Source organism: Bufo bufo, chromosome 9, assembly GCF_905171765.1.
Source record: "Bufo bufo chromosome 9, aBufBuf1.1, whole genome shotgun sequence".
Classification (NCBI taxonomy): domain Eukaryota; kingdom Metazoa; phylum Chordata; class Amphibia; order Anura; family Bufonidae; genus Bufo; species Bufo bufo.
The window spans coordinates 63,644,725-63,671,776 of record NC_053397.1 but is presented as its reverse complement, the minus strand read 5'-3'; the positions used below and the strand labels follow the sequence as shown (position 1 = coordinate 63,671,776).

Sequence of the window (27,052 nt, the reverse complement as noted above, 5' to 3'; positions counted from 1 at the left end):
TGGGGACCCCTGACAGTCTTTACGTTAAAATTGGAAAAATCTATAAAAATCACTTTAAAGTTTAAAGAAATCAACGGAGATGAGTTGAATGTGTTTTCGGCACAGTCTTTGGGTGTGGACTGTGCGCCAGAATCCACACTGAAAAAAAACCTCTGTATGAACTTGCACACAAACGTATTTTTGTTTCCGTGCCTGTTCCGTTTTTTTTTTGTGGCCATATGTGGAACCATTTACTTCAATGGGACCGCAAAAAAAGGAAATGACTCAGTGTGCATTCCGTTTCTGTATATCTGTTTCGCAAAAAAATAGAACATGTCCTATTATTGTCCACATTACGGACTGTTCTATTAGGATCCAGCTGTTCCATTCCACAAAATACAGAATTCACACAGACATCATCCGTATTTTAGCAGATATGAGTTTTGCAAACAGCAGAATACATATGGTCGTGTGCATGAGTCCTAAGGGTGTAGTCAGGCGGAGCACCCAAGAACTACATAAACACAGAAGGCAGCGGTGTCAGACAAACAGCAGATAAAGATGCTAGTCACAAGTTATATCTGTGTATACGTCATAGAAAACAAATATCAGGGAGCCCCCTGAATCCTGCGTAGGTGTGAGGGACACACAGGACTTTAGCCTCTTGTTGCTTTTATGCTCCCCCCCCCCCTAATTCTATTTACAGTGGTTGCTACCTTTTTTGCCCGGATACGGCCTATGTTCTATTTTTAGGTAACCGTTCGAGGTGGCTGTATGTGATTGGACGTCTCCATTTGAGCGGGAAAGCAGTGAGGTTTTAAAAGCTGCATCCGGCGGTGGATCTCCTCAGCTGCTGACTGAACCAGAAGAGTCAAGCCCTCTGCGCCAATATGGAGGATTTCCTCAAGCAGCTAATAGGGCGGAAATTCATGGAGGTGAGCAGTGGTTGAGGAGCTGCCTGCGGGCTCCTGCTTTACCAGAGGCTCAGCCAGGACTTGCTCGTCACGCTGCCAGCCGAGCAATAATGGAGGAGCAGAGGAAGGAGATAGTGATGCAGTTCGGTCGAAAGTCGTCACTGTAGAGGACCGGTATGAGGAGCTGCCCAAGAAGAGAAGGAGGAAGGTGAAGAGTACTTATTCCCCCCAGTAGATACAGATCCGGCCAGACAACTTTTTCGATGTATTCAATCACTGATTCATCAGGCGTGGACTCCACGACGACTCCTATCCGCTCCTCCTGTATTAAAACGGACAGAGCGGAAGAAGATAGTGAAGTACCGCAACCATTTATGCAAATCCAGCATTTACTGTACTTACAAAGTTGCTTAAAACACCCGCATATCAAATTTAAAACCAGTCTCCAGTCTAAATTTGATATATGAATTATTGACTTAATTGCCCTCGGCCAAGGAGCATGTTAAAGTGAAATCGGGTGAGTGAGGCCTCATGCACACAGCCGTTGTGCGACCGTTGCGTGCACAGGGGTCCCCAATGCACAGGCAACATCCGTTCTAACCTGTCAGATGAACATTGTAAATAACAAAAAATAAAAACGATGCCAAAACAGCTATTTTTTTGATATCTTGCCTCACAAAAAGTGTAATATAGAGCAACCAAAAATCATATGTACCCTAAAATAGTACCAACAAAATTGCCACCTTATCCCGTAGTTTCCAAAATTGGGTCATTTTTTGGGAGTTTCTACTCTAGGGGTGCATCAAATGTGACAGGTCAGCTTAAAGCGAACCTTTCACCTCATTTTCACTTTATAAACTAGCAACAGTACCTTATAGATTATCTTCAGTGTGTTCTTATACATGTTAGTGCCGCTTTCCTGCGATGTTTATTCTTGAAAAAAATCGTCTTATAAAGTTCACATTTCCTGCTCCAACAGTCACGCAACAAGTCAAGAGGCTATCCCTTCCCTCACCTCTGGCTGTACCTCCCCTGCCCTAACCCCGCCTCTATGCTCTGTAATTGACAGCCGGCTCAGTCGCCGGGACCGCGCTTGTGAATCCTGCGCATGCGCCGTCCTCCTCATTCGCCGTCTTTCTTGCGGACACAAGCGCGATCCTGTAACAGAATCGCGCATGCGCCGTACGCGATGCCTGCCTGTCTGCTCTCCCTCCCGTGCGCGCGCTCCCCTATCTTCAAGTGCCCCACGTGATCACTATAGATTTGCCGCAGATGGCAAGTCTACAGTGATCACGTGGGGCACTTGGAGCCTGAAGATAGGGGAGCGCGCGCACGGGAGGGAGAGCAGACAGGCAGGCATCGCGTACGGCGCATGCGCGATTCTGTTACAGGATCGCGCTTGTGTCCGCAAGAAAGACGGCGAATGAGGAGGACGGCGCATTGAATACCTTGAGGGGTGTAGTTTCTAAAATGGGGTCATTTTTGGGTGGTCTCTATTATGTAAGCCTGAAAAATTTCAAGATTTGCTTCTAAACTTCTTAGGCCCCTTTCACACGGGCGAGTATTCCGTGCGGTTGAAATGTGTGAGGTGAACGCATTGCACCCGCACTGAATCCGGACCCATTCACTTCACTTCAATGGGGCTGTGCAAATGAGCGGTGATTTTCACGCATCACTTGAGCGTTGCGTGAAAAATCGCAGCATGCTCTATATTCTGCGTTTTTCACGCAACACAGGCCCCATAGAAACAAATGGGTCTGTGTGAAAATCGCAAGCATCTGCAAGCAAGTGCGGATGCGGTGCGATTTTCACGCATGGTTGCTAGGAGATGATAGGGATGAGCAACCCCATTAAAGTCTAATCACTGTATTTTTTTCCCTTATAACATGTTGGTGAGCGTGGTGACGTCAGCGCAGGTCCTGCTGAATGAAGATAGAAGATCTCTTTTACGTCAAAGGTCCTTTTGCAGGTCCTGAAAGAAGAAGAAAGATGACGATGCCGGCTGCGCGATCAATTGGATGAGGTGAGTTAATTTTTTACAATTTTTAAACCCTCAATCCACACTTTAGGAAGCATTCTGTATAAGGAATGCTATTATTTTCCCCTATAACCATGTTATAAGGGAAAATAAAATGAATAGAACACCTAACCCAAACCCGAACTTCAGTGAAGAAGTCCGGGTTCGGATCTGGGTACCATATTCAGTTTTTGCTCAAGCGCATGCAAAACGCATTGCACTCTCGCAGAAAAAACTGAACATCGGAAAGCAATCGCAGTCAAAACTGGCTGCAATTGCGTGCCTACTCGCGCGGTCTTTCCGCAATGCACACGCGACGCATCCGGAGCAAATGCGGAACGCCCGTGTGAAAAAGGCCTAATCCTTCTAACGTCCCCAAAAATAAAATGGCATTCACAAAATGATCCAAACATGAAGTAGACATATGGGGAATGTAAAGTAATAACTACTTTTGGAGGTATTACTATCTATTTTAAAATTAGAGAAATTGAAATTTATCTAAATTTTTGGTAAATTTGTTTTTTTTTTTATAAATAAAAATGAAATATTTTGACTCAATTTTACCACTGTCATGAAGTACAATATGTGACAAGAAAACAATCTCAGAATGGCCTGGATAAGTAAAAGCGTTCTAAAGTTATTGCCATATAAAATGACACTGGTCAGATTTGCTAAAAATGGCCTGGTCCTGAAAGGGTTATAAGGGAAAATAATAGCATTCTGAATACAGAATGCATAGTAAAACAGCGCTGGAGGGGTTAAAAAAAAATAAAAAATCATTTAACTCACCTTAATCCACTTGCTCGCGATGCCCGGCATCTCCGTCTGTCTCTTTTACTGTATAGGACCTGTGGTGAGCATTAACTATAGTTTAAGGACCTGGGATGACGTCACTCTGGTCATCACATGGTACGTCACATGATCTTTTACCATGGTGAATATTTTTTTTTTAACCCCTCCAGCCCTGTTTTACTTAGCATTCTGTATTCAGAATGCTATTATTTTCCCTTATAACCATGTTATAAGGGAAAATAATAAGGTTCGGGTCTCCATCCCGATCGTCTCCTAGCAACCGTGCGTGAAAATCGCACCGCATCCGCACTTGCTTGCGGATGCTTGCGATTTTCACGCAACCCCATTTATTTCTATGGGGCCTGCGTTACGTGAAAAACGCACAAAGAGGAGCATGCTGCGATTTTCACGCAACGCAAAAGTGATGCGTGAAAATCACCGCTCGTGTGCACAGCCCCATAGAAATGAATGGGTCGGTATTCAGTGCGGGTGCAATGCGTTCACCTCCCGCATCGCATCCGCGCGGAATACTCGCCCGTGTGAAAGGGGCCTATGGGATACATATTTTAATAGTGATAGCTTTTTTTTTTTAAGTGGCGGTGCCAAAGATAATTTATATTTTTACTTTATATTTATTTTTATCTTTATTTTGGAGAAAGAGGGATGATTTAAAAATTTTAAAGAGCCCTCCTTATTCAAAAGCCCTCCTGAAGCCCCTTTCACACGGGCGAGATTTCCGCGCAGGTGCAATGCGTTAGGTGAACGCATTGCACCCGCACTGAATCCGGACCCATTCATTTCAATGGGGCTGTGCACACGAGCGGTGATTTTCACGCATCACTTGTGCATTGTGTGAAAATCGCAGCATGCTCTATATTCTGCGCTTTTCACGCAACGCAGGCCCCATAGAAGTGAATGGGGCTGCGTGAAAATCGCATCCGCAATCAAGTGCAGATGCAGTGCGATTTTCACGCATGGCTGCTAAGGAGACGAGGGGTGTATGACCCGGGACCCCATTTACTTTATTATTTTCCATTATAACATGGTTATAATGGAAAATAATAGCATTCTTTAATACAGAATGCATAGTAAAATGTCAATTGAGGGTTAAAAAATAATAAAAACATTACTTACCTCATCCACTTGATCGCACAGCCGGGATCCTCTTTGTTCTTCTTGGAGGACCTGCAAAAGATCCTTTGCTGACGTCAGTAAAGTATGCTAATTAGCCTCTAGGTGCCCCCGCCCCTAGAGGCTCCGTTCTCCCACCTCTGGCCACGCCCTGCTACACTAGATTGACAGGGCCAGGCAGCGTTGGTCTCCTACTGCCGGCCCTGTCTGCCGTGTAAATCTCGCGCCTGCGCCCTCCCGTTCAGTATTCGGCGCAGGTGCAGTGAGTGAAGGGCGCTCGCCGGCCTCCTCATTGCGCCGTTCAGTATTGAACGGTGCGAGATTTTCCCAGCCTTCACCTCCTCCTGCCGGCCCTGTCAATCTAGTGTAGCAGGGCGTGGCCAGAGGTGGGAGAACGGAGCCTCTAGGAGCGGGGGCAACGCCCTCTCCCCCCCCCCCCCCCCCCCCCTGCATCTAGAGGCTAATTAGCATATTATAAAAGTTATATTTCTGGAGTAATAACGGGGGCATAGCTAAAAGTAGGAATAGGCTAGTTAGGTTCAGCTGACATTAGCACATCGCTAATGTCAGCTAGTTTAACCCCTTAAGGACCGGGCTCATTTTCACCTTAAAGGGCTTCTGTCACCCCACTAAAGTCTTTTTTTTTTTTGGGTTACTTAAATTACTTATACTGCGATATATCAATATATAATGCTCTTCCTCATTTTTCGTTCAGTAGTTTAATCAAAAAACTGACTTTTATAATATGTAAATTACCTGTCTACCAGCAAGAAGGGCGGCTACTTGCTGGTAGCAGCCGCATCCTCCTTTCATAAAGACGCCCCCTCCTCATGTTGATTGACAGGGCCAGCGAACACGCTCGTCCTCTGACTGGCCCTGTCTGCAAGTCAAATCCCGTGCCTGTCTTCATTCGGCGCAGGCGCTCTGAGAGAAGGAGGCTCGCCTCCTCAGCACTCCCTCGGTGCGCCTGCGCCGATGACGTCTTCTCTTTCGGTGATGTATTTTATACATTCCTTGAAGGAAAGAAAGGCAACATACATGTCATTACCACAGAACTAGTGGCTAGGAGCCGCTGCCTTCTCCTTTGTGTGCTGATCTTCTGCTGATGATAGGGCAGTGGGAGGATCCAGGACGGGGCATTTATTGTAAAACATGATTTCCCTAGTAGAATCCCATAGTCCTGTTTAAAGTTTAAGCTAACAATCTGAGTTTACAAGTTTTTATAGCCTTAGCTGAATGACAGCAGTTTTTCAAATGGTTTACAGCTTCAGTCTTAACCCCTTAGTGACCACCCATACGTGTTTTTACTGACGTAAACAAAGGGGGTTTTAGCTAAACGGCTGGCTTTGATCAAACATTACATGTTGCGTGCCATATAGTGCGTTGCGTGCCATATAGTGAAGCATATGAAAAGCTTCTTCATGGTCACTTAACGTGTTCGTTTGGCGGTAACGTGACGCACTGCATGCATTGGCCTTTATTCTTACAGTAGAGAAGTACCGTATTTTTCGCAAAAGTGGGGGAAAAATAGCAGTGCGTCTTATGGGGCGAATGCTGCGACCGTCCGGTGAATAGGCTGAGAGGGAGGAGGGGCTGGGGGCCGGCATCTGTTTCTGTAATGGCAGCGGGGCCCGGTGTAGTCATTGTATTCTACTACACCGGGCCCCGCTCACTGTAGTATACGGTAATCATATCTACCTTGTGGGTATTGTCAATCTAGCACTGTACTACTTACTGATAACTTCGTGGCTCACTACGTCACGCGCCTGCTCCACCCACTTTATGAATGAAGCAGGCACCGTTGTTTTAATGTCTCCATAGTCTGAGAGCCCAATTTTTTTTTTTTTTGGGCGATTGTCCTATGTAGGGGCTCATTTTTTGCGGGATGAGATGTCGGTTTGATTGGCACTATCTTGGGGTGCATATGACATTTTGGTTGCTTGCTATTACACTTTTTGTGATGTAAGGTGACAAAAATGGCTTTTGACACCGTATTTATATTATTATTTTTTTGCTGTGTTTACCTGAGGGGTTAGGTCATGTGTTATTTTTATAGAGCAGGTTTTTACGGACGCGGCGATACCTAATATGTATATTTTTTTTAATTTATTTTACGTTAACACAATAACAGCATTTTAGAAAAAATAAATAAAAAATCCATGTTTTAGTGTCTCCATAGTCTGAGAGCCATATTTTTTTTTACTTTTTGGGCGATTGTCTCATGTAGGGGCTCATTTTTTGCGGGATGAGGTGCCGATCTGCTGTCACAGAGTGGCTGCTAAATGATTTCAGCAGGCACTGTGTTCCGATCACTGCCCGCCGCACGTGTCCTTAATTACCGGGACATCAGGGCGGCGTACCTGTACGCCCTGTGTCCCCAAGAGGTTAAAAGGGTTAAATCTGGTGACAGAAACCCTTTAAGCTACACCTGAGACCAGAGGTGTGGTCATACCCAGCAACAACACAGAAGAGTGAAACCAGAGAGGCTGTCAGATCACATCACATGCAGCCAGTCTCTTAGATCTTCTGACCCCTGTCACAGGAGAGACCGTGACAAGCTCTGGTGCCCATCAGGGTGGCCAACCAGATTTTTTCTTTTTCCTGGACAACTTATCCCAAAATCACGGACAGCACAATATATTTTTTATGGACAAATTGGAAAACCATAATGAATGATACAGATTAGAGGTAATCCATGTCTACAGCTCAATATACTGAAAAGAACTCATTACCAGCATTTACTGGGAGCTGTAAAATGATGATAATTACTAGGGATCGACCGATTATCGGTTTTACCGATATTATCGGCCGATATTCAGGATTTTGACCGTTATCGGCATCTATTTTGCCGATATTCCGATAACGTATGGGGAACAGGGATTGCGCTGCTCTCAGCGTTCCCTCAGCAGCACAGGGGAGAAGGAAGCAGTGTCTCCTCCCCCTGTGATGCCGCTGCCGCTGCCACCAATGAGAGGAGAGAAGACAAGAGGAGGGGAGGGGCTGTGGCCGCTGCGCCACCAATGAAGAGAAATCTCTCATTCATTCATATACAGGAGGCGGGAGCTGGCTGCAGAATCACATAGCCGGCTCCCGACCTCTATGAGCGGTAGCTGTGATCTGCGGTAGTTAACCCCTCAGGTGCCGCGGATCGCAGCTACCGCTCATAGAGGTCGGGAGCCGGCTATGTGATTCTGCAGCCAGCTCCCGCCTCCTGTATATGAATGATCGAGAGACTTATCTTCATTGGTGGCACAGTGCGCCCCCCCGTATTAATCTTTGGTGGCGCAGTGCGCCCCCCACCCCAGTATTAAAAACATTGGTGGCGCAGAGCGCCCCCCCCCCCCCAGTATTAATCATTGGTGGCAGTGGCCACAGGATCCCCTCTCCCCTGCTCCTCTGATCGGAGCCCCAGCAGTGTAAGCCTGGGGCTACGATCGGTTACCATGGCAGCCAGGATGCTACTGAAGCCCTGGCTGCCATGTTCAGCTCCATGCTGCTGTGTGCACAAAGCACAGAGCAGCAGGGACAATGTGAGATCCTATTCACCCTGATAGAGATCTACCAGGGTGAATAGGACAAGGGTTCTAGTCCCTAAGGGGGCTAAAAGTTAGTAAAAAAAATAAATAAATAAAAATAAAAATAAAAAACACACCAAAATATTTAGGCTGGGTTCACACTTGAGCGTTTTACAGCGCATTCAAACGCGCTGTAAAACGCTCAACACATGAAAACCAATGCTTCCCTATGGCCCTGGTTCTCACTTGAGCGTTTTACAGCGCGTTTGAACGCGCTGAAAAACGCCCTACACTCAAACAAGTCCTTGAGCTTCTTTGGGGCGTTTTGACGCGCGTTTGTGGCCATAGGACACTGCAGTCAATCACACAAACGCGCGTCAAACGCGCGTTTACTATTGCAAAAAACGTGCATAAAAACGCGCGACAAAAACGCGCGTTAAACGCGCATATCAAATACGCTCAGGTCTGAACCCAGCCTAAAGGGAACCTGTCACCAGGATTTTGTGCATAGAGCTGAGGACATGGGTTGCTAGATGGCCACTATCACATCCGCAATACCCAGTCCCCATAGCTCTGTGTGCTTTTATTGTGTCAAAAAAAAACGATTTGATACATATGCAAATTACCCTGAGATGAGTCCTGTATGTGAGTCAGGGACAGGACTCATCTCAGGTTAATTTGCATATGTATCAAATCGTTTTTTTTTGACACAATAAAAGCACACAGAGCTATGGGGACTGGGTATTGCGGATGTGCTAGCGGTCATCTAGCAACCCATGTCCTCAGCTCTATACACAAAATCCCGGTGACAGATTCACTTTAAGTATAAATGAAAGAAAGATAAAAAAAAATAAAAAAAATACACGTTAACAATAAACATATTAATTTTCAGCAGATTTGTGTAGGAATTTTTTTTGTTTTCAAAAATGAAAATTACCAGAATATCGGTATAAATTATCGGCTATCGGCCTGAAAGTTCACAAATTATCGGTATCGGCCCTAAAAAATCAATATCGGTCGATCCCTAATAATTACCACCAAAGTAATCCAGTCAAGTAGCTCCAGCCTAAAAAAAAAAAAAAAAAAATAAACACTTCTATTTATTTCTTGGACACTAAACAAAAGTTGCTTATTTTTACGGACTGTCCAGAAATGTCTGGGTGGTTGGCAATACATGATCTGAAGGGACGTGACATATCACAAATAGTGGCAGATTTTTTTTTAAAAAAGAGGACGCACCCATGCTCTGAAAAATTCTACTACTCCCAGGGGCCAATTGCTAATAGTAAACAAGTATGGGAGGAGGGAAGGGGGATTGCGTAAATGGCTTATTTAACCCCTTACTGACCGGCAAAATACCTTTTTACAGCAGACACTAAGGGGCCTTAGGCAGAGCCGCCACTTTTTTCCGGCGGCCCAGTGTAAACGCTGCAGGGGTCCCCCGTACAGCGGAGCGCCGGAGCTTAGCTCTGACCTCGCTCCTGCTCTAACGGCCGGGCCGGCAGGAGCGCCGATCTAGGCCGCTTAACCTCTTCCATGCAGTAGCGCTCATGACATGTAAGTGGTACCTTGGAACCGAAACACAGTTCGGGAAATAGTTTTTTACAGTATAAATTAATTCACTAAGTTATTGTGCGAAGTCTGGCCGAGACTTCGCGAAGCAATAACTTCGCCCCAATACATTCTAATACTGTACGGAGCTCCATACAGCATTAGAAAGAAGTTTGATGTTTCATCCGAAGTCGATTCGCTCATCTCCAATCGCTATAATCGTACTGGCCCAGAAAATAAAGTTCTCATGTTATTTACGCCAAAAACTGAACTCCACAAAATTTTGAAGGTAAAAAGTCAGTGGCAGTATTGCTGTTTTTCCCATCTCCCTCCCAGAAAGAGTTAATAAAAGTTAATCAGTAAGTTGTGTGTACCCCAAAATGGCGCCATTAAAAAAATTATAACCTGTCCCGCAAAGAACAAGCCAACCTACAGCTACATAGAAAAAAATATAACTCTTGAAAGGCCAAGATGAAAAAAGGAAGAAAAACGCTTAGTCAGTAAGGGGTTCAAGGACACCTGCCATGTGTGAACACAGCCTGACCAGCGTTTTCATCAACCTGTCCCCTGGCGGCACACCCATTACCAAGCAGCTGCTCCCAAATGAATACAATGAGACCCATGTTGTTCCAGACGAGCCTCCATCACTCGGGGGATGACATCCTGTCCCACTGGACCAGACCACCTCAGAGCCGCACGGACAGCAGCGCGTGACGTCAGCGCCCGTCTGCCCGCGTCTCCACCAGCCAATCATCGCTATTGCCAATAGCAGTAGAACCACGCCCACACTGATAAGCCTATTAAAAAAAAAAAAAAAAAAAAAAAAACACCGCCGTCTAATTTGCATAAATACACGCCCATCTCTATATATACGCCGCCTCCTCCCCTCCGTCTACACTAATACACTTGGCTGCCCGCTGTCACCCTGACCTGTCTTCACCATGCCCGGCCTGATGCTCGGCGAGCCCTTTCCGGATTTCGAGGCCGATACAACCATCGGCAAAATCCGCTTCCATGAGTTCCTGGGAGACTCGTAAGTGTGTGGTGAGAACGGGTTAATGGGTCGTGACACGTGGTGGATGCTGAGGGGGCGCGTTTCTCATGCGGTTTTTAGGCGCAGTACCTAAGGGGGAGAAGTTTTGGATGGCTTGTCCTTCTGTTCACGGTACTAGGGTGTGGGTAGTAGTGTTATGTACAATGGAAACCGCACCTGCTGGGTATGATTACTTAACGCACCATGTAGATGGGCCTCTAGGCTGGGTGCCAGTCTCCCACCTGGTGCACTGAAAATATTTGCATAAAAGTTTTTCCCCGATTAGAAAGGTGACAGACTCCCTTTTAACTATTTATGGGACCCTGATGGCATATGGCTAGGATAGGTTTGGATAGGGGCAGGTCTCCCCTCTTGCCTGCTCCTATCTCCATAATGGGGCCCCCAAAGCCAAGGGCAGTGCACTGTGCATGAGCAGCGTACTCTCCATTCACTTCTATAGGACTTCCAAAAAATAGCTGAGCAAGTGCATTTGGGTGAATGGAGAGCATACTGCGCAAGCTCGACTGCTGTTCATTCACTTCTATGGGAGTTCTCAAAATAGCAGAGCGCTGGCTTGGCTATCACTGGCAGGTCCATACAGGTGTATAGAGGGTGGCTATGCTGGTGCACAGGGTGGTAGCTGTAGGGGAAGCGGCTGGTTTGGCGCCCATCCAGGAGGAGGAGGACGACTAAAGGATTTGGTCAGGGCCCTCAACAGTATTATACAATTAAATTATAGACCGTGTATATAACGGATGGAACAGCTGCCGGCCCTGGTCTGCGAGAGCGATCTTTACTAGCCACAGGAATGGGGGTGGCATGAAAGGAAGGGGTTGCTAAAAAATTACTGGGGGAGGGGGGCCCCCCATTCAAAAATGTGCTGTGGGGCCCAGTCATTTCTAGCTACGCCACTGCTTGCACAGTTTGCTCTCCCTTCACTGCTATGGGATTCCCATAGAAGTGAATGGAGAGCATACTGCGCATGTGCAGTGGGACCCATTCTGGAGATGGGAGCGAGTCTAAGGTGAGACCTGCCCCTTCTGTATCTGACATTGATGGCATATCCTAGCAATTTGTCTCAAAAAGGTATAACCTTTATAGGGGGGAAATTATTTTAACTCCTCATCTACTTACGGTACTCGTTAAAGGGGGTTTTCTCATCTCAGACAATGGGGGCATATCGCTAGGATATGCCCCCATTGTCTTATATGTGCGGGGTCCCACCGCTGGGACCCGCACCTATATCGGGAGTGGAGCCCCAAAAGTGAAGGAGAGCGCACTGCGCATGCGCAGCAGCCCTCTAGTTATTTCTATGGGGCCTTCTATGGAAGAGGTGGGGATTAGCGCTTGGTGGTGGATGGACCCTGGGAAATCTGGGGTCCTCCAGCCACAGCACTCCCTGCTCCATTCTCGATATAGGTGTGGGTCCCAGTGGTGGGACCAGCACTTATCAGACAATGGGGGCATAGCCTAGCGATATGCCCTCATTGTCTAAGATTAGAATACCCCTTTAATGTAAGGTTCTTTGTAAGACACTTCATTAGAGAACTGTCCTTGTAAAAATTTAGAGGTAATGTCACTTAAAGGGTTTTTTCTAGACATTTCTACTGATGGACAGGTCATCGGTATCCGATCGATGGGGGTCTGAGACCCTGGAACCCCGCCGATCAGATGTTTGAGAAGGCATCGGCACTCCTCAGAGCTGCGGCCTTTTCCCTGCTCGCCAAGCACAGCGCCATACATTGTATTGCAGCTCAGCCCCATTCACTTCAATAGGGATGAGCTGTGCCGAGGCGAGGTGACCGGTGAACATGTCATCACACGGCTTAGGGAAAGCTGGAGTAGGATGCAATGCTACTGAGAGCGCCAGTACTTTCTCAAGCAGCTGATTGTCAGGTCTTGGTTGTCGGACCCCCAACGATCAGATACTAATGACCTATCCTTGGGGGGGAAAACCCCTTTAAGGGCTCATGCACACAACTGTATGTATTTACGGTCTGCAAAAAACAGATCCGCAAAAAATACAGATGTCCGTGTGTATTCTTTATTTTACGGAACGGCTGGCCCCTAATAGAACAGTCTTATCCTTGTCTGTAATGCGGACAATAGGACATGTTCTATTTGTTTGCAGAACGGGCATGCTCACTTTTTTTTTTTTTTTTGTGGACCCATTGAAAAGAGTGGTTCTGCATATGGGAAAACTGACACGGAAAGAAAATACGTTTGTTCATGAGCCCTAATGAAAAGGAGAGGCCTCCAGTAGGCACTAAAGCCCAGGAGACAGCGCAGCTCCTGCAGGGTCCCAGGGGAGGCGCAAGTGCGTGGTTTAATGTTGGGGGCTACACGACGCCATCTTTTGAGCGACGTTAGAACTAGTGATTGTCCATGGTGTTGCAGCGTTATACACAATATACTGTGACACGGAAGTCACAAAATATCCAGACCTGATGGATTTTGTGCCACGAGTTGCGTGTAACTTTTACTCCACATGACACGAGTCTCGCCTGCAACATGTTTTTTTTTACTGCTCTAAAGTGGTCACGCAACAGAAAGTGGCAGATAAGTTGTGTGACACATGTCAGGCTAGTCCCTTCCAAAGATAGAAAAAAACAAAGTGTAGCAGCACAACGGAAAACGGGGGTAAATACCGTTCCTTATTGTGGTGGTGCCCGCCGTGTCGGAAGTCAGTCTCCAACTCCCCCAACTTTAGATGCACTTGTAAAAAACCGCAGCACTCTCCAGTCTTTATTCTCTCAAAGGTTTATTCACCAACACTATGCGACGTTTCGACCTGTGGGGTCTTTATCAAGCCTCGCTTGATAAAGACCCCACAGGTTGAAACGTTGCATAGTGTTGGTGAATAAACCTTTGAGAGAATAAAGACTGGAGAGTGCTGCGGTTTTTTACAAGTGCATCCCTTTCAAAGATGGCACCACATCTGTCCACAAGTTGTACGTGGTATTGCAGCTCAGCCATATTTTGGGTCATGGCGTTTTAAGGTTCTTAAGCACTTAAATTCAGGCACATTGGCCCTAAAAAAAAAGCCACTTTTTAAACACTAGAGACTGGTGGCATCATTGACCCCCATTGTCTTCAGTAGAGTTGAGCTGCAGTTGTAGACACGACCCTTGTGTGGCGCTGTTCCTGGAAGGACGCAGCCATGCTTTTCTATTACTCTATACCCAGAACTATGGCACACAAGGGAATACGTTTCTGCTTTCTTCATGGTCATCTGCAATTCTTGTGCCTCGGGTGCAGTGGCTGATGACTTGGGGCCTTGTATGTGTGGATCACAGGCATGAAGTGGAAGCTTCCTAGTAATACCAGGACCGCAGTGGTATTTGGGTAATGTGTGTTGGCAGACTGCTCTTATGTAACCTGTTACACAATCCAAAGGAGGAGGAATTTCCTTTCTTTTCTTTGTCAACTCTTTATTCTGCGTCTGTGCCTCGCTGTAACTTGGCTGGGTCGATGTATGCAGAATCCGGTCAGACAGGTCCTGGAGCAATGGGATTGTTTGGTTGATATCCATGGGCAGACGGGCCATAGACCCTACAGGGAAATTTCCCATTGGGCTGATGCCCAGGGGGCCACCCAAACCCTTCTCTTGCCTGGCAGACGGATACATAAAGATCTGATGGTCTCAGGATTAATTAGGCTACTTTCACACTTGCGGCAGAATGATCCGGCAAGCAGTTCCATCGCCGGATCTGCCCGCAGGATCCGTCAAAGTATGCTAACTGATTGCATTTGTAAGACTGATCAGGATCCTGATCCGTCTTACGAATGCATTGAAATGCCAGATCTGTCTTTCCGGTGTCATCCGGGAAAACGGATCCGGATTTTTTTTTTCCACTTATGTTTCTGTTTTGCGCATGCGCAGCCTGGAAGGACGGATCCGGCATTCCGGTATTTTGAATGCCAGATCCGGCCCTAATACATTCCTATGGGGAAAAAATGCTGGATCCGGCATTTAGGCAAGTGTTAATTATTTTTATTTTTGCCCGGAGATAAAAACGTAGCATGCTGCGGTATTATCTCTGTCCTGATTAGTCAAAAAGACTGAACTGAAGACATCCTGATGCATCCTGAACGGAATGCTCTCCATTCAGAATGCATGGGATATGCCTGATCAGTTCTTTTCTGGTATAGAGCCCCTGTGACGGAACTCTATGCCGGAAAAGAATAACGCTAGTGTGAAAGTACCCTAAGGCTGGGTTCACACGGGCGTTGCGGGAAAATGTGCTGGTGCGTTGCGGGAACACCTGTGATTTTCTGCGCGAGTGCAAAACATTGTAATGCGTTTTGCACTCGCGTGAGAAAAATCGCGCATGTTTGGTACCCAAACCTGAACTTCTTCACAGAAGTTCGGGCTTGGGATCGGTGTTCTGTAGATTGTATTATTTCCCCTTATAACATAGTTATAAGGGAAAATAGCATTCTGAATACAGAATGCATAGTAAACTAGCGCTGGAGGGGTTAAAAAAATAATAATTTAACTTGCCTTAGTCCACTTGATCGCGCTGCCCGGCTTCTCCTTCTGTCTCCTTTGCTGAACAGGACCGGTGGTGAGCATAAATTACAGGTAAAGGACCTTTGGTGATGTCACTCCGGTCATCACATGATCCATCACCATGGTAAAAGATCATGTGATGACCGGAGTGACGTCACCAAAGGTCCTTTACCTGTAATTAATGCTCACCACAGGTCCTGTTCAGCAAAGGAGACAGAAGGAGATGCCGGGCTACGCGATTAAGTGGACTAAGGGGAGTTAAATTATTATTTTTTAACCCCTCCAGCGCTAGTTTACTATGCATTCTGTATTCAGAATGCTTTTTTCCCTTATAACCATGTTATAAGGGAAAATAATAATGATCGGGTCTCCATCCTGATCGTCTCCTAGCAACCGTGCGTGAAAATCGCACTGCATCCGCACTTGCTTGCGGATGCTTGCGATTTTCACGCAACCCCATTCACTTCTATGGGGCCTGCGTTGCGTGAAAAACGCAGAATATAGAGCATGCTGCGATTTTCACGCAACGCACAAGTGATGCTTGAAAATCACCGCTCATGTGAACAGCCCCATAGAAATGAATGGGTCGGTATTCAGTGCGGGTGCAATGCGTTCAACTCATGCATCCGCGCGGAATACTCGCCCGTGTGAAAGGGGCCTAAATGTAGGAGCATCAGGTACAGAGCCAATGCAGGTGCCCTCCAGAAGCTAACTGTATTACTGTTCTCAGGATGATGGTTTCATACTGTGGCACGGGCAGCAGTATTTGTGCTGCACTGTGGTATCTGGTTCTGCTGGGGCAGTATATTGTTACATTGTAGTACTTGGTTCTGCTGAAGCAGTATTTTGTGCTGCACAGCGGTATTGCTGGCCCTGTTTCCCAGCCTTCTGTCAGTTTGGACCCACTTGCAACATGTGGCCACTTTTAGTTTTTTTCCAGGGTCACTTAGTTCCCAGTCTGCCCCTTTTGATGTCTGCTTGGGTCTCCTCATATCCAAGGATGGGATCTAGAGGATCCAGTGTTGGTCGTGCTTGCACACTATAGGAAATGGCACCGGCCTATATGCACATTCCCACTGTCCTGGTGACCAGAGACACTACCTTTTCCTATAGTGTGCAAGCACGACCACCCCTGGATTGTAGGGTGGAAGTGAGCAGTGTATAATGTGATGGAAAAATGAATCCAGCAAAGGAGGCGACATGGACAATGACAGTAAGTGCCTTGTAGTAACTTTCTCTACATGATACATGCCATTTGCTGAAATGAGACAACCCCTTTAAAGGGTTTCTGTCACCTGAAAATGGGTATTAAGCTGGCTGACATGAGCGATGTGCTAATGTCCGCTGAACATAACTGTATTAGTGCCATCTCACTGCCTGAAGACTTTGAGAAAAACTAACTTTTATAATATGCTAATTAGCCTCTAGGAGTGGGGGGTGGTTGAGACTCCGTTTGCCCAACCTCTTTACGCCCTTCTCTTGATTGACAGGGCCAGGCAGCGCTGCTCTCCTCCCGCCGGCCGTGTCTGCAGTGTAAATCTCGCGGTATTCGGTGCAGGTGCAGTGAGGAAGCCTGCACCGAATACTGAACGGCGCGAGATTTACACGGCTGGCGGGAGGAGATCAGCGCTGCCCTGGCCCTGTCAGTCAAGAGAAGAGCGTAAAAAGAGGTTGGGCAAACGGAGTCTCAACCCCCCTGCTCCTAGAGGCTAATTAGCATATTATAAAGGTTAGTTTTTCTCAGTCTTTAGGCAGTGAGATGGCACTAATACAGTTATGTTCAGCTGACATTAGCACATCGCTAACGTCAGTCAGCTTAATACCCATTTTCAGGTGACAGAAACCCTTTAAGATGAAGCCATTTTTGACCTTTTAAAGGGGTTTTCCAGTTACACAAAGTAAAGAACTGCATTATATAAATCAGGTGAAGTTGTAAATGCATTTTGGTTCCTCCATCGTGATTGCGATCTGTGACCCACACCCTGTGATTACATCCTGTAGCATCAGGTCTTTCCCATGCCAGCTTGCACATCCAAACAGGGCCGGGCAGCCTCATTAGTATTGGCTTCAGTATAGTAAATACTAATGAAGCTGGGTTGGGGAGAGGGCCTACTTCAGCATATAGCATTTTACTAAACTTGTTTAACAGGTCTTCATCAGGATTTGAACCCCAGACCTCTGTATGGCAGGCAGAAAAATTACCATTACACCACAGACCTGCTCTGTTGGAAGGGCTGAATTTTATGTGCTTAAAGCTATTTTCCTCATGAAAGGAGGTTGTTCCCCTTTTACCTTTTTTGGGACAGGAAACTGGTTAAAAAGGTCCCTCCACCCTTCAATGTTCTTCCTGTGCCTACAGATGAGAGACATGGAGGTTCCCTGCTCTAAGGACTTCAAGGGCCAGAGGTGGCACTAGGATCAGGGGGTGTCCGATTAATATTTACCATATGTCCACTTCATGTTGGCATCATTGTTCAGTGGCGGTTTTATTTTTTTGAGAAGTTAAAGTGGAAGTTCAAGTTTTGTACCATAAACATTTTCCCTAAATAAAAGTATATTTGAAAAATGTTCCCGGTCACTGTCCCTACACATTAGCAAAAAAAGAGGGCAGTTAGTTGTGCGAATGCTCCCTTAAGTGTAAGTGTTTTGCAGACCACATATGGCCAGCGCTATATAGAAAATGCCTATTATCCACAATTGCAGACAAGAATAGGACAGGCTCTTTTTTTTTTTTGTGGGGCCGCGGAATGGAACAAAAACGGCACAAGTGTTGCAGGTTTAGCAGCAATTTTATTCCGTTCTGAAGTGGCTTTGAGGAGTCTATATATTAGAACCCCTCATGAATCGCCCAATTAAAAAAATTGCACCTTTAAAGTATTCAAAATGGCATTTAGGAAGTTAACACTTTAGGTGTTTTACAGGAATTAATGCGAAATGGTTGTGTGCATGAGGCCTAAACAATAACTTTATTCTGCAGGTTGATAAATTATAATTTTTTTTTTTCTCCATATTTTACTACTTTTGCATCATAAATTGACTTTACTATCAAATTGGCTTTAATTTTTTGCATAGCCATGTTCTCGTGTCCATAACTTATTTTTCTGTCAATGTAGCTAGATATGACTGTGTAAATTATTTATTCTGTGGGTTCATGAATATACTAAATGTGTATATATTACTTTTTTTTTTTTTTGTATTGCCATATCTACGCCCCATAACATTTTTTATTCTGTCAACATAGCAGTGTGAAGGCTTGTTTTTTGTGGAATGGGATTGTGGTTTTTATTGGTACCGCTTTAGGGTACACATGATATTGCCAAGTCCTACTTGGGGACATGTAAGAAACAGTGGTTCGCCCTTTGGTGCAAAAATAACAATAGTCCTCTATTGCGGAGTATTGTACTTGTACAATGACACTTGGCTCTATCGGACCCTGCCTCTGACTGCATAGCAACAATTGGGAACCTGTGATCTGCGTCCCTTTGTAAACTCCTTAGATGCCAGTCTCTTCTGACTGGCATCTAAGGGGTTAAATGTCCAGTATCGGGGCTAGAGCCAATCTCTGCTGTTACAGCAGGGTGTCGTCTGTATGTTACTGTTGGCACCCACTGCTGATGGCAGTGACTATATGGCATGGTGCCCAAATACGCTTGCCAAGCAAGAACAGAGGATTAACCCTGTTAGCTGCAGTATTTCTGAAAGACTGTCAGGAGCATGCAGAGCACCCAGTGTAGACCGACACGGCCTAGGTGCTTTAATAACCGAGCTTCTCAGTATAAATCTTGGTTGGGAAGTCGGTTTGGTGCTTCCAGAGTTTTGCTCTAAAGTAGAACTGTCTGCACCGCCAGAGCGGACCCACATGTGGACTTTATACCAGGGCGGTGGAGCTTGCCAACTTCACACCCCTGCTTTAGACAGGACATTAGTCAGTCTGGATCTGGTTCTAATCTAATGCCATGTGTAGTACGTTTTCCCCTTTGAGTAATTGTGCCAGATCTGACCGCCACCGCTGTAGCACAATATCGAGCATTTTGGTTCATACACACAGCTGGATCCAACACGCGTCTTACTTTTAGAGATATTCTCCCCGTGAAGTATTGCTTGTAGAGGATATCATGGTGTTCCAGGAGATACTGGAGGCCGCCTTGAAGAAGCCTGCCAGCGTGTGGAGGGCCTTTCCGCACAATGGCATTCTGACCTGATTAAATCCAGGTACTACACGTGATCTTAGTTTAGGCCTGTTTCACACTTGCGTGGTGGCTTTCCAGTTTTGAGATCTGGCTGAGGATCTCAAAATCAAAATTAAACGGATCTGTGCCATTTAATCCGGATGCATTCATTTTGGCCTGATCCGTTTGTATTAAATCTAAACTGAACAAACCAGATCTGGTATGAAAGTCATTGTAAGTAAGCTGTTTTGTGTCCGGTCCAAAAACGCAACGGAATGCATCCTGATCAGTTTTGTCCCTACTGACAATATATGGGGACAAAACTGATCCATTTTAGGCTACTTTCACACTGGCGTTTTGGCTTTCCGTTTGTGAGATCCGTTCAGGGCTCTCACCAGCAGTCCAAAACGGATCAGTTTTGCCCTAATGCATTCTGAATGGAAACGGATCCGCTCAGAATGCATCAGTTTGCCTCCGATCAGTCTCCATTCCGCTCTGGAGGAGGACACCAGTACGCTGCCGGCAGCATCAGGCGGATGGCAAAACGGATCCGTCCTGGCACACAATGTAAGTCAATGGGGACGGATCTATTTTCTCTGACACAATGGAAAACTGATCTGTCCCCCATTGACTTGCAGTGGTGGTCATGACTGATCCGTCATGGCTATAGAAGACATAATACAACTAGCTCTGTTCATAACTGAGGCATGCGGTTGCAGGGATCTCCAGTCTCCCGGACGTTCAGAGAGTCTCCCGCTATTAGATAGCGGCTCCCTGACGCCCGCATGTGAGACAATATATCCCGGAAAGGTTTACTGACAGCAGAGCAGAGAGATAAGAGAAGTGACAGGACACAGAGTTTAGATTACAGATTGAATTAACCCTTTAGGGTCAAATTGGCTTCTCAAGGAGATATATATTAAAGGCATCCCTCCTTCTGTCTCATTCAGTAGCTATATAACTATTGAGAGAGAGATGTATTTTTTTTAAAATACATTTACCCTCCATTTTAATTATATTATTTACCCCAGTGTTAAATTCACCCCCTCCTGGATGCTTGTTTTTTTCCTACAGTGGGGTAGATAATTACACACAGGGTTTTAAAGAATAAACTTCCTGACTCAGACCAAGAGCCGACTCAGCGATCAGCAAGTTAATCGAAGTATCCGCGCATGCGCATTGCGCAACCTAAGCTTCGGTTCACTTTCTTTTTGTCAGCTCAGCGAATGAACCGATTCATGTGAAAGATCCGGACTTCCCATCTCTAGTTTACTCGCAGTAAACCTTTCCGGCAACCTGTAGCAGTGTCCCCTTCTCGGCGCGTGCGCACAGTGCAAGAAGAAGCCGATGCCAGCAGTCCGCAACGGCACATCAGGCTGAGCCTGTGCGCACGCGCGGGATCTCAAAGCGGGAGGGGAGGGAGGGAGAGGCGGCACTGAGGAGTAGAAGGCGGCGGTGGGCACGAATGGCGATGCGTGTGGCCGGGCACTATGCATCCACAGACCTCCCCTGCTTGGGCACCTTAATTCAATGATTGACAGGTTAGTAAAACCTGTTTCTCCGCAGAATAAAGCCACAAATAGCTTTTATAAGGCCACCTTATAAATCAGAATGCTGCCCTGGACGAGAGCAGATGTTTAGCTCACAGGGCCTAAAGGTGGTGACAGAATCCCTTTAATCATATACATTAATATGATAATTTGGGGCAGGGTAATGAGCCCAGTCCTCCACACCATAGAGCAAAGTGTGCAGATACTACATAGGTTTGGTAAATGTAATAAGTTTGTGAAAAAAAAAAAAAAAAAAACCTCCCTGAAATGAGTTTTTGCAGGTTGGGATGTCTGCAGTTGTATTGTAACGGATCTGCAAAAACGCTAATGTGAAAGTAGCCTAATTCAGTTTTTTAGATCTTCTGCCAGAAAAAAATTAATGGTGAAAAGAACCTGTAATCCTGAACTATGATTGCGTTGTACAGGATCTGTGTCCTTGGCGTTGAGTGCACACACACTTGGTGCGTTCACACGTAGGTGCACTGGAAAAACCCAGACCTGGTTTTGATGCGTTAGTGGTTTTTCACCTGTAAGCCCCACATTGCAATATTCACATTTCTACCGCTACATGTGTACATGCCCTTAGTAGAATAGGGGGTTATTGGCAGTCTATGGCCAGATTACCTCTGCAGATACGTCTACTTGTGCCGTTCGTGGGGTGGCAAATTATCTTCTCCAGTTACGGAATACTACATTCTGTTTTTTCACAGGCTGGCTTTGGGTTAAGTTGCTCCCGGTTCATATGGAATTTTTATTTTTTCAGATGGGGTATTCTTTTCTCACATCCAAGAGATTATACGCCAGTGTGTACCACAGAGCTGGGAAGAGCAGTGAAGTTGGAACCAGAATTCGCAAAAAGAAATGTCCGCATGATTGCTCTGTCCATAGATTCTGTGCCGGATCACCTGGGCTGGAGCAAGGTAAATGCTGAGCAGGTCTTTGCTGTGATGAGGAAATCCTAGAATATTTCGAGCTTGTAAGGATGAAAGGTAGATAAGTAGACTGGGAACGGTTAGTGGCCATGGCTCCCCCTCATCAGTCCTTGACATGCATGATGCCTCCTGTGTTCCAGAAGATGTGATCAACTGCCTTCTATTCATGGAGATGGTGAGTACTGTATGGCCGCATAGTTTGCAGGTGGCAGATGTGGCCAATAGGATGTTCATTCCATGCTACTATATCAGGTGTTGTAGAAGTCCACTATCTGTACCTTGCTGTGTAAGGCAGAAGACAGGAATGGTGGCATGCACATGGCCGGGATCTGTGTTTTTCAAATCCGCGATTTGCGGACTGCAAAGCAGATACGCTCGTGTGCGTATGAGCTCTAAAGATGAGGGTTGGTAGAGATGGTTAACCACTATCTAAAATGTATGACCATCTCAACAGTTGACATTGCTTATATGGCTTACGTCTGGCTTCTCCTGCAGGACATAAATTCCTACAACTGTGATGAGCCCACCGAGACTCTACCCTTTCCAATTATTGCAGACCCCAAAAGGGACCTTGCTGTAAAACTGGGTATGCTGGATCCTGATGAGAAGGACAGTGATGGGATGCCAGTGACTGCCCGATGTGTGAGTATCTGTTTACATTTAGCGGTAATGAGATTCTACAATGACACATGGGTGACGGTCGTGATGTAGACAAAGAAAAACCATACCTTTCATTTCTTCACTTTTTCACCTCCATGTCACTATGGGTTGGGATCTGTATATAATTGACAGACTAAGGTCCTTTTTTCTTTTAGGTGTTCATTATTGGCCCAGATAAGAAAATGAAGCTGTCAATCTTGTATCCAGCAACCACCGGTAGAAACTTTGATGAGATCTTGAGGGTTTTGGATTCTCTTCTGCTAACAGCAAAACACAATGTTGCAACTCCTGTAGACTGGAAGGTAATAGGGGATAAGTGACAGACTGTGGGGGTGGTCTGAGTCTACCCCATGCTATCCCAAAATTGAGGGATTCCAGAGACCCTTCTCTGAATGAAGCAGTAGTATGCAGGTTGGTTTGGTCCACTGCTGCACTCATTTCTAGGAGGCAAATATAGAAGGCGCCCGGTCAACCCCTTAGAAGTGAATGAACTGTTGGACACCTCCTCTGGTGTTTCTGAATACTTTAGGGCTCTTTCACACCTGCGTTCTTTTCTTCCGGCATAGAGTTCCGTCGTCGGGGCTCTATGCCGGAAGAATCCTGATCAGGATTATCCCAATGCATTCTGAATGGAGTGAAATCCGTTCAGGATGCATCAGGATGTCTTCAGTTCCGGAACGGAACAGTTTTTGGCCGGAGAAAATACCGCAGCATGCTGCGCTTTTTGCTCCGGCCAAAAATCCTTAAGACTGGCCGGATCCGGAATTAATGCCCATTGATCCGGATCCGGCCTTAAGCTAAACGTCGTTTCGGCGCATTGCTGGACCCGACATTTAGCTTTTTCTGAATGGTTACCATGGCTGCCGGGACGCTAAAGTCCTGGCAGCCATGGTAAAGTGTAGTGGGGAGCAGCATACTTGCCGTCCGTGCGGCTCCCTGGGCGCTCCAGAGTGACGTCAGGGCGCCCCAAGCGCATGGATCATGTGATCGCATGGATCACGTCATCCATGCGCATGGGGCGCTCTGACGTCATTCTGGAGCGCCCCGGGAGCCGCACGGACTAAGTATACCACTCCCCCACTCCCCGCTCCTACTATGGCAACCAGGACTTTAATAGCGTCCTGGCTGCCATAGTAACACTGAACGCATTTTGAAGACGGCTCCGTCTTCAAATGCTTTCAGTACACTTGCGTTTTTCCGGATCCGGTGTGTAATTCCGGCAAGTGGAGCACACGCCGAATCCGGATAACGCAAGTGTGAAAGAGGCCTTAGCTGTGTTTTATTTCAGATAAAAAAAATAAAAAAAAAGTGAACTCCAGATATTTGTGGGAATAGCAGTACACACATGAAGTGCCTCCATCGTAGTATGTGTGAGAGAGAACTTAAGATCAGCTTTATTATAAAACCAAACTTTCTCACTGGGATAACCTGGTCATGAAGGGGTTTCCACCGCACGTCCCAACTTTGGCACATAAGTCCTAGTTAACAGCCTCTGTCTGGTAAATCAACAGCCTGTGTGCAAAGCCTAATGCACTTAATCTGCTTTTCTTCCCACTTTCTACTAGCCTGGCGACAGAGTTATGGTTCCTCCAAATGTTCCTGAGGACGAAGCGAGCAAGATCTTCACCTGCGGCATTGAAACCAAAGATTTACCTTCTGGGAAGAAATACCTGAGATATACTGCACAACCAAAGTAGATTTCTTCTGCCAAGGAAGAGGCTTCCCTGTGCTTTTTCAGATGTGATCTAACCAAAGGAATGTCCTGTCTGAGTGCAGATCACACCACAGTCCTCATTAGAGGCTAAGTTCTACTGCACACCTCTTAAATTCTCTAATCCCTGTTATGAGAAGGATTCTATTTTTCAAGCACTTATAATAATTATTCTCCAGCTCCAAACTTTTTTTTTTTTTGCCAAATGTTTGCACTTGAGCCCCCTCATATCCCCCAAAAAATCTCTGGGGGTGGGGGAGGTCTTGCCTCATCAGCCGTATGGCAAGAACACCGTGCCTTTCTCGCTACAATGTAATTGCAACATGTTTTTCGCAAGAAGTCTTGTCCTGATGACCTTTATCATTGTGAGCTGGCTGCAATATAGTTTAATAAATTCTCTTGTGAAGTACACATGGATGTGAGTTGTTGAATATCCAGTAAATATGAACTGTCTCCACGATTCAGGGCTGTGGAGTCGAGGCTACTTAATGTGTAGCTGTTTCATGCCTTCAAAGATATCCTTGAACAGATGTAATAGGGCCGCATATGTGAAACCCAGGCTTCTACATAATTTTTTTTTTTTTTGCCGATCTGCTCATAAAAATACAATTCTGACTGAATTGAAATTCTCATTCTGAAGTCAGTTCACTTTTTTTAATGTGAGTATAATGGGAACTTTTTTTACTTTTTATTATGGAAGTGCATGTAAAGTATCCCCATACCAACACTCAGCTTTGCTAAGGACAATCTGTATTCAGACAGAAAAGCTTAAAGGGGTATTCCAGTAAAGTAACTTAATTTTTGAAAAACTGCATTAAGGCTGCAAGCAGTGACCCACCCAGAACCCATACCTGTACCTATAACCAGAGTTTCAATTTACCTTGCAATCGATTTGTCTTGCTCCTGTGTGAGTCTGCAACACAGAATCATGGCGCCTGATTGGCCCTCACAAAACTACAACTCCCACAATCCCTAGCTTGCCTGCTGTGAGTTTGTGCTCGTTCATGAGTGATGTTTGATTGGCTGCCTGATATACAGTCCGGTCACGCCCCCTCTACGCAGTAATCACCAGCACACTAACACGCCCTTTGTTTCACAAGACATTTAGCTAGAGGACTGGTAGTAACACACTGAGCATGCTCGACCTAACAAAGGCTCAGAACTACAGGTCGATGCCATGGTAATTTATGAGTGGGTAGTGGAGGAAGAAAACGTATAACTACTGAACAGTAAATGTGAAATTTACATTCAATAATTATTGATGATGGATTGGTCTAAAGCAGAAGTTATATTTATGGTAGCCGGTAGGGATGAGCGGATTGACTTTGGATGAAATGGCCGATGTCAATTTGCATAATACGTTGAATGCTGTATGGAGCGAGCACTCTGTACAGTATCTATGTATTGGCTCCTATGACCCGAAGTTATTACTTCGAAGTCTTGCGAGACTTTGCATTATTTCATAAATTAATTTCTACTGTAAAAAAATTCCCAAACTTGAGTTTGGTTTTGTGGTACCTTGGAACTGAACCGGAGTTCGGGAAATGTTTTTTTTAAAGTAGAAATTGATTAGGAAGTCTTGCAAGACTTTGCATTATTTCATGAAAGTAATACCAATACATACATTCTAATACTGTACAGAGTTTGCTCCGTACAGTATTCAAAGCATTATGCAAATTGACTTCGGAGGTTTCATCCAAAGTTGATTTGCTCATCCCGAGTAGCTGGGAATACCCCTGTTGTCTCAGTTCAATAAATGGCAAAACACAGATCGGCAAAAGATACGGATGACGTCTGTGTGCATTCCGTAATTTGCGGAACGGGACATCTGGCCCCTAATAGAACAGTGCTGTCCTATTATTGTCTGCAATATGTACAAGGATATGATATATATATATATATATATATATATATATATAAAAAAAAACATTTTTGTGTGGACCCATTGAAATGAATGGTTCTGCGTAAAGTCCGCAAAAGAAAAAAACAGAATAGACACAGAATATGTTTGTGTGAATTAGCCCTAAGGTGTAGGCTTCTCGGCCTGCCTCTGCCCTCCCTGTCCCAATCCTTGCCCTTCACTATTGCCTATAAAAGATTTTACTTAAATATTCCCCCCCCCCCCCCTGGCATGGAACATGATAAATAAGCTGGGCCTCCTGGACACTTTACCTGCCACTTAGGAAAAGTGTTGTGAGTGGAGAAGAGCCACAAAGGGTGTGTGACAATTTGTGACCTGTTAACACCACAAAAGTGGTGTCAATTGATTGTAAAATACATAGGCAGTAATCCAAGAAGCCCAACTTTGCATCTTCCAGTAATCAATCTTCAGTAGATGCTGAATACAAATTCTCCTCCTTTGCAGCAGTGGTCCATAATTCTATAATAAAGTATATTACAAACTCTTACACATTAAAAAAGTGAAATGACATGGGCTATGGAGACGGCAGCTGTGCCATGCTGCGCCCATTCACTTTTATGTTGCTGTACCCCCACTGCTTCATGCAACAGGTAACCTGATCTGTCGTGAATGGTTGAAATGGGAATACGCTTTTATCCCTGTCAGAATTGGGTCTATTCCAGGT

General features: G+C 45.6%; 1 protein-coding gene across 2 annotated transcripts; it reads left to right on the top strand.

Annotated features, from left to right (window-relative positions):
* The first annotated feature begins 10,766 nt into the window (after positions 1-10,766).
* PRDX6 (peroxiredoxin 6) lies at positions 10,767-24,878 on the top strand. Of its 2 annotated transcripts, none has more exons than XM_040407009.1 (5): positions 10,767-10,936; positions 21,928-22,084; positions 22,592-22,738; positions 22,912-23,058; positions 24,322-24,878. In XM_040407009.1, the coding sequence occupies exons 1-5, from the start codon at positions 10,914-10,916 to the stop codon at positions 24,451-24,453; spliced, it is 606 nt and encodes a 201-aa protein (XP_040262943.1). In that variant the 5' UTR covers positions 10,767-10,913; the 3' UTR covers positions 24,454-24,878. The 2 variants fall into 2 exon arrangements, with proteins under 2 accessions (XP_040262943.1, XP_040262944.1); XM_040407010.1 differs by having other exon boundaries at positions 10,826-10,932.
* Positions 24,879-27,052: the final 2,174 nt, after the last annotated feature.

Bases quoted from the DNA above. Each gene is read 5' to 3' on its own strand.
- PRDX6 (XM_040407010.1), top strand. From the start codon at position 10,841: ATGCCCGGCCTGATGCTCGGCGAGCCCTTTCCGGATTTCGAGGCCGAT. The intron at 22,085-22,591 runs GTAAATGCTGAG...CTTCTCCTGCAG, and splicing joins ATCACCTGGGCTGGAGCAAG to GACATAAATTCCTACAACTG. The intron at 22,739-22,911 runs GTGAGTATCTGT...TTTTTCTTTTAG, and splicing joins TGCCAGTGACTGCCCGATGT to GTGTTCATTATTGGCCCAGA.